The sequence below is a fragment of the Parasteatoda tepidariorum genome, chromosome 5 (assembly GCF_043381705.1).
Source record: "Parasteatoda tepidariorum isolate YZ-2023 chromosome 5, CAS_Ptep_4.0, whole genome shotgun sequence".
NCBI lineage: Eukaryota > Metazoa > Arthropoda > Arachnida > Araneae > Theridiidae > Parasteatoda > Parasteatoda tepidariorum.
Genome location: NC_092208.1, coordinates 85744036 through 85757892, shown reverse-complemented (window position 1 = coordinate 85757892; position 13857 = coordinate 85744036). Strand labels below are relative to the sequence as shown.

At 31.7% G+C, this 13857-nt stretch overlaps 1 protein-coding gene across 1 annotated transcript in view; it reads left to right on the top strand.

Moving 5' to 3' along the window:
- LOC107457273 (cGMP-inhibited 3',5'-cyclic phosphodiesterase 3A) overlaps positions 1-13857 on the top strand; it is a 57039-nt gene that overhangs the window by 7824 nt on the left and 35358 nt on the right. The window contains exons 2-3 of the mRNA XM_043047595.2: positions 8726-9112; positions 10718-10956. Coding sequence (XP_042903529.1) covers positions 8726-9112; positions 10718-10956 — 626 coding nt within the window. The remainder of the gene's footprint in view (positions 1-8725; positions 9113-10717; positions 10957-13857) is intronic.

Genomic DNA, 13857 nt, shown 5'->3' with positions numbered 1-13857 from the left:
TAACGGACCCTATTTGCACAAATTCATAAAAGCGGACCCTGGTTGAAAGAAAGTGAGTAATTTTTTCACAATTTCACGAAAAACGGACCTTTCACAAAATGTCTGGACAGACCCCTTATATATAGATATATAATTTATTATATTAATAATCATTTCGATGATTACTAGATACTTTTGTACAACCTTTTGGTTCTCTCTTATTCTTTATTTCGCATCTTTACCTCTTAACATCTAGATTTCAAATAAATTACAAAATCTGCTATACTTCGCATGAAAAATTAGCTAATATTTTTCTCAATTTTTGTATGTTAAAACGATTGTATATATACAAATGGATTCTTTGAAGAAAATTTACATAAATTTATATACAGTTTAATTTCCAATGGGATACCTGCAAGTGACGTAGTGTGGGTATTTGGTTTCTGATTGGTAGTGGAAACGTTGCAGTTGTTTGCTGTAGCAGTTGTTCTTTCCATTCCATTTCGAGTAAGCCAAGTCCGTCAAGTATCAATTCTCTGAAGTGACACATTCTATATTCTTTCGCGAAGATTTTAATTCTTTCACCATATATTCTTTACTTTACGCAAAGACAGGCACGAAGTCTTACAGAACATAGGCAAACTAACTATGCATCGAAGACCAAAATATATAATCCGGGTTCAATAAAATACATAAACAAAAAATAAATCTAAGCTAAATAAATGATGTAAACAAGGAAGAATTATATTTTAACAAATTTGGTGTGCGATACGGTGAAATATTTAAATAACTTTAACTTTATTTAAATAACTTTATTTAAATAACTTTATTTTAATAACTTTATTTAAATAATTTTAGGCTTAATTAACATTAAGCCTATATGGGAAAACTTAACTTACCATCTTGTTTATAAGCTGGAACTGGGGCCATAGGTCACGTGTGTGTGTATCAATTATTGTCGTCTTCTCGAGTTTCAAGTAAATTATTTTATTACTAATTAAATTTAATCAAGCCAAAGACTCAAGGAAAAAATCAGAGAAAGTTGGAGATATTGTCCTCCTAGTCCTAGTGTTTTGATTTTATTGGGCACCTGGGCTGCGAAGCGACCCTATCCCATTCATCTGGAATTTTAACACTGTTTTGGTTGAGCATTGAGGTAAGCAGGCAGTGGAGTTGCTTTTATGAATGTTTCAAGCACTTTGCTTGAATAACTAAAAAGGAATCAAAAAATAAAATGAGCAGCTTGCTCTAAACTGTGTTTGTTTGATTTTGGAGTTGTTCAGAATTGTGTCAGCATGAGGAAACGTTATTTTCAGAAAGGTTGATGAAATTATTTGTTTTGATAGTTATGATTTGAGGCGTCGGAGGTGAAATGTGCAGCTATTTGTCCGGTGTTTTTATCTTTGATATAATTTTCAAATTTAAAGATTTCAATAAAATTTGCTGTTTTACATTCTATGGCTTCATCGAAAAAATCTGCGTTTAGCTTGTATATATGCTGTGATAGAGTTGGTATTTTGAGGTCTGCATGTATATTGGTATTCCGGATGAACCATCTTGCACAGGGTATTTTTCTAAGGATCTTGTTTTGGCATTGGTTTAATTTCTTCAGTAGATGTTGAGGTATCGTTGTCCAGGCAGGTGTGGCTTTGGTAAGTATTGGGCGGATCATTGCTTTTGTCCATCTTTCGCTGATTTTTTTAAGGATTTTATTTTTACATTAAATGTGGGTAGCAAAATTGGGTATTCCTCTATTCAACTATTGGTTTTATAAATTTACTTTGAAATAGTTTTGCTCACCACTTCGTAAAAATTAATTAAATATATAATATGGGAAATAAACAATAAGTGGTTGCTAAGAATTCAGCATAAGATCATTAACGTACATGACTTAATAGTACATGCCTGCACTATGTTGATGAATCGATTGGTGGCACTTGGCCCAATATACCGAGTTAACAACAATATCCGGCATTCAGTAGTAGCTAAGATTTTTCAAGACTACTAAAAAATGATAGTATTTTTCTTTCATTCAAAAATTACGAAATTATTCCTCAGTAATTTTTTGCTCCATAAGTATTTCCCTTAACCCTTTCGCGCCGACTGTCACAAATACGTGCCAGCATAAAAATTTATCAAACAGGGTAAAAAGATAAAGCTGGTAATCAAAGTAATTCTTTAGCACAGTTTATTTGTGGGCGGAGTTATAATTGTTTGATTTATTTTATTCACCGTTACTTTGTTCAAAATAAAACTATTTAGTTATACTTTGAATTAACATTGATTATATGTATGATTAAACTAACAATAATTAAGATTAAAGCAAAGTAAGTCTGTCAAATTAGAAACGACTACATTTAAGTTACCGTTTTTTATTTAATTACATCCTGATTCTGATTTTGTACGAATGCTTTTCTGAATCACCCGTCCCCAAGGGGTTAAATTAAATATTTAATGAGAGAGTAAAACATTTAGATATATATCACTTTCACAAGCACTTTAAAAAAATTTCCAGACCGTGGGAAGCCTGCGTTATAAATCCAACACTGCCAACTTTTTACACTTTTTGTAAAAATTTATTCTAGTGGTAGCTAAGTGTTAAAATAACACGCAATAACAAGCGTTTTAATGCATAATTTTTTATTCATTTAAACTTATTTTCCACACCACTATTTATAAATGATTTAAAAGTTTATACCAAACGCCACCTCTGTCATGGTATCGCTTCTCTAATCATGGTAATATTATTGTAAAGCTACCACAACGACTGCTTATATTCAAAAAGTTTTTAACTCATTTTTGTAATTTCATGATGAATGGGATAGGGGCCGCTGCGCTGCCCAGGTGCCCAGTTGTTTTTAAATAAAGTAAAGTATGTCGTGGTGGCGCTTTTATAACGTTGGAGAAGTTACCAAAAATTCAGAAAGCTTTGGTTTCTAAATGTCTACCATTCTACAAAATATTTTCCAAAAAGCGTAGTAGTTGGAAGACCGGTAAATTTATGGTCTGCTTTAACATGATATAAAATGTCCATGCTTGCATTAATGATTTGTTGTTGCATAACTACCACTTGGGAAAATAATCTTGACAGAGAACAAAAGATGACTAATATGCTGTGATTCTTTACTATATGGCTCGAGCGAGAAGAAATAGCTACCACTCTAAGTATTTTAACTTTATTTTAACTTTATTTAATATTTTAACATGTATATACACTTGTCTGCTTCTTTGAAAATAACACTTAAGACAAAAAAAAAACATGTTATTTTAACACATTGCATCATCGAAGGAAATGTGAAAGAAACTGAGGAAATAAAATGAAGCAAACGCTTCCTATATATATATACTTTAAAATATAGCCAGCACTATCTTTATTTATTATGATTATATAGTTTTGACTTATTTTCTAAACTATTAAACTATATTTTCTAAACTATCACAGCAATGCATCTTGTGCAATAAACTATGAGATGATGCAAACAATTAAAAAAGCACAAATAATATCTTAAGCAAACCTTTAACATTTTAATTTTTCTAAAAGCGAGTATAATTAAAAGTTTTTTTCATCAAATTTTGATCTAAACAAATCCTGGTGTCATAAAAAACGCTTACAGTTTAATTATCGCCCACGCGATCATGTTTAAGTTCATCTCGAAGCTCCGAGCAATGTTTACTGATTAAAACTCAACAATCCTTTCAAAATGGTAAAGACAAGTTAAAGAGATTATACAAGGTAAAAAAAAAAAATCAAAAAATTAAACAAAAATTCCATTATGCCCGGGGCGATTTTTCAAGAGAATTCGTGATTTTTATACAGAGCTTCATAATACCAAGAGAATGAATGGCTTCTATAAATAAGCGGGAAATGATTGTAGAATTATCGATCCTAAACAGCAAGCCTGAGGACAACGCTACTGCTACGAGAGAACCCAAGAGAAAATCCCGGTTTAGTTTTTTTTTTTCTGTCCCATTCCTTAATCATATTTTTCTAGAAAAGCACTTTCTAGTTCTTCGGCGAATAATTGAGTGGCTTTATTATGGCATGAACTGCAAGAGAGGAAATTTTTTTTCATCACCCTCTTGACATTATTAAAATGAAGACTGGCAATTTCATTGTCGGGAAAATGGGAGGATAATTTTCCGTTTGTGTCTTTGCAGTTGCGAACGAAGCGCATCATTAAAAACCATCAGATTCACTTTCGTTATCAATATTTAACAAAGGTTATTTCAGCAAATAAAAAAAATAAGTTTTAGTCATTAAAATTTTACAACTCTTATTACAATTATTAACTATAAATCTTTTTATGCTATTTAGTAACGTATGCATAAAAAAATCAATTCTTTAGATACCCAAGTTGCTTATATGTGGTTTAATTTGTGTGCAAAGGAAAAAAATAATAAACTGACCACCAGGAATAACTTGTGATTTAATGATCGGATCGTCACGGGCTACGCTGTGAAAAACTCCGAGCTACGTTGCACCAAAAATTGGTAAATCTTCCAAAAGTGCAAAATCTTCCAAAAATGTTTGCTGCAAAAATCTAGAGTGTTTACATTGAGTTTGAGTAGAAGTGTATCCATATTTTCGTCCGGCCCCTGCATATATANATATATATATATATATATAAAATATAAAAAATGTAATAAAAATAAAAAGCACTTTTAAACAACAAAAAGAAAGTTCTGCGCATGAAGATCAGCTTTTGATAATTCAATGTTATCGTACTTTTGTTTAATTGTTTTTTCAGCTCACAATTGAGAGTAAAATGTTATTTTAGGAACCAATACATTTTTGTTAGAGATATAAAACAGTTGTTGCAAATAAAGCTAAGCTTTTCTAAAATGAAAGGTGTTTAATCTCCTTAAAATGTATTGTTTTATTCTTTTTTTAAAAACATAAAGTATTAAAAAATAATTTTGAATACGATAACAGACAACAAAAATACGACAATACTATAAAAACTATAAATATATAAGTAGAATAGAGTAAAAACTTATAAATTTTTATTGATTGTCATCCATCTATCTACACAATTAGATAGATGGATGACAAATAATAACGTGTTTGATGACCTGAATTATCTCTTTTAAATGTATTGTTTTGTTCTTTTTTTAAAAACATAATATTATAAAAAAAATTATTTTCGATACGATAATAAACAACGAAAATAGGATGAAAACTATAACTGTAAAATATTGTAAAAACTTATAAATTTTTATTGATTGTCATCCATAATTCTACATAAGTATTTTTTTTCTAAATTCAAATGCTTAAAACATTAATGTGTTATAAAAGATATTTTCCAAAAAAATTCACTTTAAGACGGAAATAAAATACTATTTAACAGAATGTTTCAAATAAAAGTTTTCTTTTTCGTGTAACCTAATTGAAAATAACACTATACAATCACATTAAATAATTGTACTTATTGCTCATGTAATACTTGTGATAAACATACTAATAAAATTAGTTTTCGTGTCTAGAAATTATGTCTAGGTTTCGCCGACATGAAAAATGTTACTTGTCTGGAAAATATACATTATTGATAAGATTTAAACTTAAATGTATAGTAGAAATAGAATCTTTTCTATATATTTTTATTTTTTATACTTAAGGGAATTTATGTACACTTTTCACGTGTTGCGAAATTTACATTTTGATAGAAATATAGAATTTACATAGCTTGCATGATTAAATATCGAGTGTATTTTAATAAGCAGGGAAATACTAAAACTCAGAAGATTTGAATAATTTACACAATTGAAATTATAGTAAAAGGCCAATTATATTTAAATAGTGATCTAAAAGTTTAGAATTTAAAAAATTAAAGTTACTTTCATAGAGGTTAATCAAAACAATGTATATAATATATTTCTTTTATCACTTAAAATTTTTCTTTAAATACTGGCATATAGTAATGATAAGTAGAAATGTCTTATTTTGCTTTTTTAATTGTTATTTATGACCATTTATTGTTTTTAGTGATGGGAGATATTAATTTTTTAATACTTTTATAAAACTTAGTATATTTTAATTGCTTATTTTGATTTGCTCTTTTCAGTTGTCATATAATACGCTTAAACAAAGAAATGATTTCACATAGCTGGGGTGGATACATAGTTGTAATTGCAGGGATCCAACATTTAATCGCAAAAACTAACAGTATAAATAATTTCATTTTAATGCTAGCAAGAATCTTCTTTTTTATTAAAGCAATTTACTTTTTTGGTCAAAATTATCAAACAAATATTTTTTTTACGAAATAACATAAAACGGTAAGCACAGATTTACTAATTATTGAGGTTTATTTACATTTTTTAAGGCCCATGGGAATCTTGATGAAAAAAGCTATCTGTGATTTAAAAAAAGTGCTAATTTATTAAATTGTGCTAATTTGCTAATTTATTAAATTGATATATGTAGTATTTATTTACTGTAATAGATAAATTTTTTAAAGTATTTAATTTATTTGAAAAAATTATCTACATTTTATTTAAGAATTTCGATTAATAATTTTTCAGATTGAAAATTAGGAAAAAACAAATGCTTAGAGACATCTCAAGGTTTTTTATAGATTCAAAATGAATATCATCTTTTAAAATTAGTTATTTTTATGATAGTTGTAAAGTGCGTATATTTGATATTCTATTAATGTCTTATAGCTGGCATTTAATATTTATTCCGTAAACTTCTTCTTAAAGCAAAAATTATTTTCAACTTTTTTAATAAAATATTTTTTAAACTAAATAAATATGAAAAAATATTTTCCGAGGCAGTCGCTTACTTTTACAAAAAAAAGTGATTTTATGGTTGTTTTGAGGTTGACAGGTGTAAAAACCTGAGGTAGAAAATGAAATTATATATTGCACCAAAAATGACCTTATCAATAAACCTTAATTTCAACCTAATTTACACCTCATGAAATCAACCATTTATATAACTCAGTAGTATTTATAAATGAAATATGGTGAAATTATTCACACTTCAAATATATTTATTTGCTTGAAAAGTAGAAAAAATGACATGTACACCTCAAAAAAAACCACTCTAAGCTGACTGCTCTGAGGTAGATTTCTATCAACCTCAAAACAACCTCAAGTGTGAATAAAACAACTTCTTGATTATAAATCACGGGAGGTTATATTCTTAAAGTTGTTTTTGAAGTGAACTTCAAATAAATCTCTGATCAACCTTAATGCCTCAAAATTACCGCAAATAAACCTTGCAAGCACTTTAAATTTTTGTGAGTGTTATAATTGAAACAGTTGTCTTAATCATTATTGAGATATTGTTTAAGTAAAAATTAATGTTATTAACCTAAAAGTTATATATATCTACAATATGTAAAGTGGTTTTCGAGTACCAATTAAAGTAAGTATAGAGTTTTGGAGTAACAAAGCGGGTTTGATAATATCATATCGCGCTCTGAAACCTATCGGTTGCCCACCGTTTTCTTGTAACTACAATATGTTGCATTCAAGCCCTATTGGCTAAGAATGAGTGAATATGAAGCTACTCCTTGATATGCTGTTGCTTATACTTGGCTTTATATACTATTGGCTTTATATTATGTTGGCTATACTTAAACTTCAAAAGCAAATATCATTATTCTATGATTATAGAGAAATTTAGAAAGTTTTAATCACCAACGTATTACGGTGGACAGGCATGTTTTGTTTCTTCGATGTACAATTAAAAACCTGAACAGTTTCTAATTTTTTCGAAGAAAAAAAAGATAAAGATTTTCTTGTCGAACGGTTATAGTTGATTAATCTTTTCCGACACAGGAAGTTTCGGATCAAGTTTTCAGTCAAAAATCACATAGTGACTGAGGTTGGCAACTGTATTAGTACTGAATGCCATCATATGTCCCGTATGTACACGGCGTTGGAAGGAATTAAGCGTCCACAAATTAGAATTAACCAATCAAAATATACAAGACATCATTTCTTTCTTATTGTTATGCATATGTATAAAAGCCTGTGTGCTCAATACAAAATACAGTTTATAAGCATTTGCGAAATTAAATGACATCTCAAAGATACATCTAGGGTTACGGTGAGATTTGAACAAGCTACCTCCAAGCAGAGCATTTGGGGGAACGGCGGGAACACTCGTACTGGGAGGACCCTCATTCGTTATCCTCTCTTCAAATTTTCCATATAATCCTCAAAGGCCACTGAAAATGTTTATTTATTATTACATGTATGCAAATTTGTGTGTTCATTAAAAATGGCTTATAACCCCTTGTTAAGTTGAAAAACAACACACATTAGTAAAGTACGTCAAAAGATACATATAGAATTAAGGCGATAAAAAATCTCCATTCTACAGAGCGTTTGGTGGATCGGCGTGACCGCTCGATCAAGGGAGACCCCACCACTGAATTGAACTTCGGCATGCAATTATATGCTATATGGCCCTTTACTTTATCATGAAAGAACGCAGTGGTAATTGTGATAATTTGATAGATTCTAAGCAGTGTTAGCGTCCCCATCACTGAATATAGTGGTTAAAAATTATTGTTAAAATATATTTCAAAATCCTAAGTGGTTGCTATTTTATCCCTTGATTTAGTGTCCTAGAATCCCCTTCTGAGTTAATATGATTTTACAAGAAGGGGCTGTTTTTCAGACACTATAAGAAAGACCTAATATAGATGATGATCATACAATACTTCGAACTAAAAATGAAGCATTGACCATTTCGTCAAAAAAAAAATTATTAAATCTTTTCATTTTACAGGCAGGTCATCATCACCACCATCATCAACAGCAACAGCAGCAGCACCAGCGAGAGCAACAGTCTCACCATCATCACCAACGCCGTAACCGCAGAGAGTCATCGGTGGATCTTGCAGCGGTCACTGAAGCCCATGGTCTAGTCTCAGACATGCTCGCCGATCCCCAACTCCCGCCCCACATTGTTACAGGGCTGCGCACTCTGTCCTCCCTCCTCTCACCAGCCCCGGCGACCGCCTCTGCCTCTTCCTCATGTTGTGCGCCCCCTCGAATGCATCATCGTCGCTCACCCCAGAGACGGAAAGGAAGTCTCATACTACCCTACTTCCGGTCTACATCCGATAATGAAGAAATACCTTTTACGGGAGAGAGACCGTCAGCTCTGCCAAAGGTATTTTCCCATTTTTATTCCTAACGCATTCGCCCAGTCATTATGTCTTACGTTAATTTTCATTGGGTTTCCATAGGCGATGAATTTATCTGGCATAGCAAGTAAATAATTGCTTCCAAGCGTTGCTCAATGCCTTTGTTACCTACATTTTACGAATTGGAGTTGGAAAAAAATAAACCACTGACATAACGCTGTAATATTAATATGCATGTAGAAATATTAAAAAATTGACTTCATTTAGCATTAGCAAGCTGACTAACAAATTTTTTTTATTTTATGAAAAAAAAAAATTTTTACAAATTAATAAATTAATAATTTCAATATCTGTTCTTGGGTCTTGAAGCATTGATTCGAGAAATTTTTAAACTAAAATGATTGACAAAAACTGAATGGGAATAACAAAATAGCGTAGTTTAAAAAATAATAATAATAAATAAAATAATAATAAATAATAATAAATTTGCCAGTATATTTATTTTTATTTTGTTTAGCTAGCCTCATAATTTTTATAAGCTTTGCATCTTCTCTCTCTTAATTTTTCGTTAAACTAGGAAAGTGGTAGAAAAATTAAGACAATAAGATGCATTTTAATTAGTTTATATTCACCACAACACCCAATTATTTGTCAATAAAATATGTTAAGTTTCGAAATTACAGATTTTGAAATTTATATTTTAAAGTAAAGTTAACGAAAAGAAGGTTGCTAAAACAATGACCGATTTGCTATAACAATAACTGATTGCTACAACAATAACCGATTTGATATGATATTAACCGATCGCTATAACGATAACCGATTTGCTTAATACTAAACAATTTGCTATAAAAATAACCAATTTGCTATAACAATAATGATACCATCTTTCACATTTGTTAAGGACCATAGGAACCCTTTTTCTTACTTTTCAAATCAGCTACTATTGTTACACAATGATAGCGAAGTGCATACCAGATTATTCTAATTGTAGAATATAATATTTGTTTTAAATACTCTCATTTCATAGGGTATCTCAAAAACGGTCTACGAATAGTAAAATCAATGAAAAAAATCGATGGAGATTGAATTATACAGTCTGCTCTGTTCTGCATAGGAAGCCAGAGATTTATTCGTCCCAAATTTCAAAATAAGATACAAAATGCTTCAATTCTTCTGCTAACTGTTAGGCCATTTCAACAGAAATATTTGCACACGCTAATTGCTGAAAAAAAGTATAAAACAGTGTTTCATAATAATCTATCGATAGCTTGGCGCCACTAGTGATATCTATGCAAATACTTTTGATAGAATAGTCTAACATTCAGCAAAGAGCATAGTTTGTTTTCATTTACTGTTGACGAACTTTACAACTAACTTCGAAATTATTTTAAAAAATGAAATTTTGGTGCCCACAGCAAACCATACATTCAGGCTCCTTCAGTTTTTTTTAATTGATTCTTCAGTCATTTAAGAGACACTCGGTATTAAAAATTATTACTTTAACCTTTTGCCTACGGCTGGTTTAACAGATGGACCAGAATGGTGGACTAAGAGCCATAAGCAAAGGGTTAAAAACTTTAAGCATTTAATTCAATATTTCGTATATATGAAATATTCATTTGTTCCAGCGTCTCCGGAAAAACCTGGCTCCCAGCGTGCTGCGGCGCATGTCTACTGCCACTTGGACGACGACGACTACTGCCACAGGAATGCCCACACTAGAACCGGAGCCTCTGAGGAAAAGGAGCACGAGCTTCAGAAATTTGCAGTCGCCGCCACCGACGGGTTCCATCAACGATGACGATCAAATTTATCAGGAAAATAACAACATAAGGGTTGACGAGGAAGAGCGACAATTTTCACCGGGGTATTTATATTTTTAAATGTAAATTGTTAAAAATTAGAAAACATGAAAAATAGGTCCCTAATTTGAATTATTAATAAGCCTGAGCTGTGATATCCCAGGGAATAGAGAGTAAGCCTTCTGTTGAGGTGAACCTGGTTCGAATCCCAGTGGCTGCGTGTCGATACGAATTCCACACTTTTCCTTTCCGTGTAACACAAATGCGGGTAAGTTCCATCAAAAAAAATTTTTATTTCCAATGGCAGATTATAGACAGTAACAGCATACATAAACATCTAAAAATAATAACAGAAACAAAAGATGCAGCAGCTGAGTCTATTGATCACAACATGTCTCTAGCTTCCCAATAGCGTTCAGTGATAGATTTCCCGCAAAGTGCAGGGCAGCGGAGAAGGTGCGTGGAGTCCATGTCCTCACCAGAACTGCAAAGAGTGCATACCGGGGAGGGAACGATACCAAATCTAGACAGATGCTTCCGCAGACAGTCATGACCGGTGGCTAAGCGGAATTCAGCCACCGCTCTTCGTCTTGGGCCATTTCGCAAATTTAGGATGGTAGTTCTCCATGACTTAGTAGAAGTACGGTCGATAAGTTCTTCATGAGCACAGGTCTTAAAGGTCCTCTTAATAAGCTGTTTGGTGGAACAGAAGGACATAATGTGTGCAGAAGTTTGGATAATTAAGGACCCCTTTTTTGCTAAGTAGTCTGCATTTTCATTACCCGTTACCCTGCAATGGCAGGAACCCACTGGAGAACAATGGTTTTCTTAAGGGATGCTAGGTATTCAAGTTGGAGGCGGCAATCCAGAATGTCTCGAGTTAAGGAATTATTTAAGGATGCAATGGCAAGCAAAGCAGCTCTTGAGTCACAAGTTCCATCGAAAAAGTACTCGCAATACTTGATCCGGGAATTTTCTTTTCTTCTGGAGTGGGTTTAAAATTACAAGGCTACGGAATTGAACATTAATAGTCGTGAACCCAGAATTGTGTCAGCTGTTTAACGACGGTTATAAAATATGAGTAAATCTTTTTGTTGAAAACACAGCTATAATGAAAAGTTTTTTTTATGGTTGTCAATTTTCTCGAATTTTTTGAGAGGGTTTTTAAATTTTTATTTAAAGTGATAATTTTTTAACATATAATTCCTGGTTTAATCGAACACAGTATGCCCGATGGTTACATAATTGTGGCTGGCTCAACTGATAAAATTAGTTTAAAAGAATTGATCTACATAAATAAAGAAATAAAATTGAACATGTAGATGCCCAATTACTTAATTTTACATCCTTATTAGTGATAGCGAAAAACAGATAAAATCACCCAAATCTACCATATTCTTTTTTTTATATTTTTTAGNTATTAGTACGGTCGATAAGTTCTTCATGAGCACAGGTCTTAAAGGTCCTCTTAATAAGCTGTTTGATGGAACAGAAGGGCATAATGTGCGCAGAAGTTTGAATAATTAAGGACCCCTTTTTTGCTAAGTAGTCTGCATTTTCATTACCCGTTACCCCGCAATGGGGCAGGAACCCACTGGAGAACAATGGTTTTCTTAAGGGATGCTAGGTCCTCAAGTTGGAGGCGGCAATCCAGAATGTCTCGAGTTAAGAGATTATTTAAGGATACAATGGCAAGCAAAGCAGCTCTTGAGTCATAAGTTCCATCGAAAAAGTACTCGCAATACTTGATCCGGGAGTTTCCTTGTCTTCTGGAGTGGGTTTAAAATTACAAGGCTACAGAATTGAACATTAATAGTCTTAAACCCAGAATTATGTCAGCTGTTTAACGACGGTTATTAAATATTAGTAAATCTTTTTGTTGAAAACACAGCTATAATGAAAAGTTTTTTTACGGTTGTCAATTTTCTCGAATTTTTTAAGAGCGTTTTTAAATTTTATTTAAAGTGATAATTTTTTAACATATAATTCCTGGTTTAATCGAACACAGTATCCCCGATGGTTACATAATTGTGGGTGGCTCCACTGATAAAATTAGTTTAAAGGAATTGATCTACATAAATAAAGAAATAAAATTGAACATATAGATGCCCAATTACTTAATTTTACATTCTTATTAGTGATAGCGAAAAGCAGATAAAATCACCCAAATCTACTATATTCTTTTTTTTATATTTTTTAGTCAATTAAACTACTACTTCTCCCATACAGACATCTATATATTCAACTGTGTGTTCAAATAACTATCTATATGTTCAAACAACTACAGTCTGTCTATAGAAAGAACTCTCTACGCCATTCGTCTGAGGTTAGTGACGGTGACTATGGTTACGAGTTTTAATTTCTTCAAGTAATAAATTGGGTCAATAAAGCTCTGGTCTGCGAAAAAAAGGAAATCAAGGGAGGAAGAAGATCATCTCTTTAAAATGCGATATTGCCTGCTTCTATAGCAGCAGACGGCCTTATACTTTGTGGCAAGGGAAGTTTTTGCTATAGACAAATTATATATCGATTTGTTCAAACAACTTGATACCACAAAAATCTTGCAATAAAGGCATTAGATAGAACCGTCGAATAAACTGGCATAGCAAAATGATTCCAAAATCTCGTGCGAATAGCAGGCAAATCATTGTTTATAAATAATAACATTAATTATAAATCAGCTTGATAATCGAACATCTTCATTCGATTAAAATATTGCTAAGTTGAGAACAGTCGACATATTTCGAAACGCATGAAAAACAGTTGAACATTTCCAGGACTCAATAGACGAGTAACAATAGAAGCTGAATACACTATGCGTTTTCTTTATTGATATTTGTTTTGTTTTCCACATTCGCTTCTGTTTTATCTTGAAAATGGGCGCTTTATTTTCGAGCGCGCGAAGCAAGTTGGCTATTGCCATCTTAATAGTTACGTCGATCTTAATAGTTTTGGAAATTAGTGAA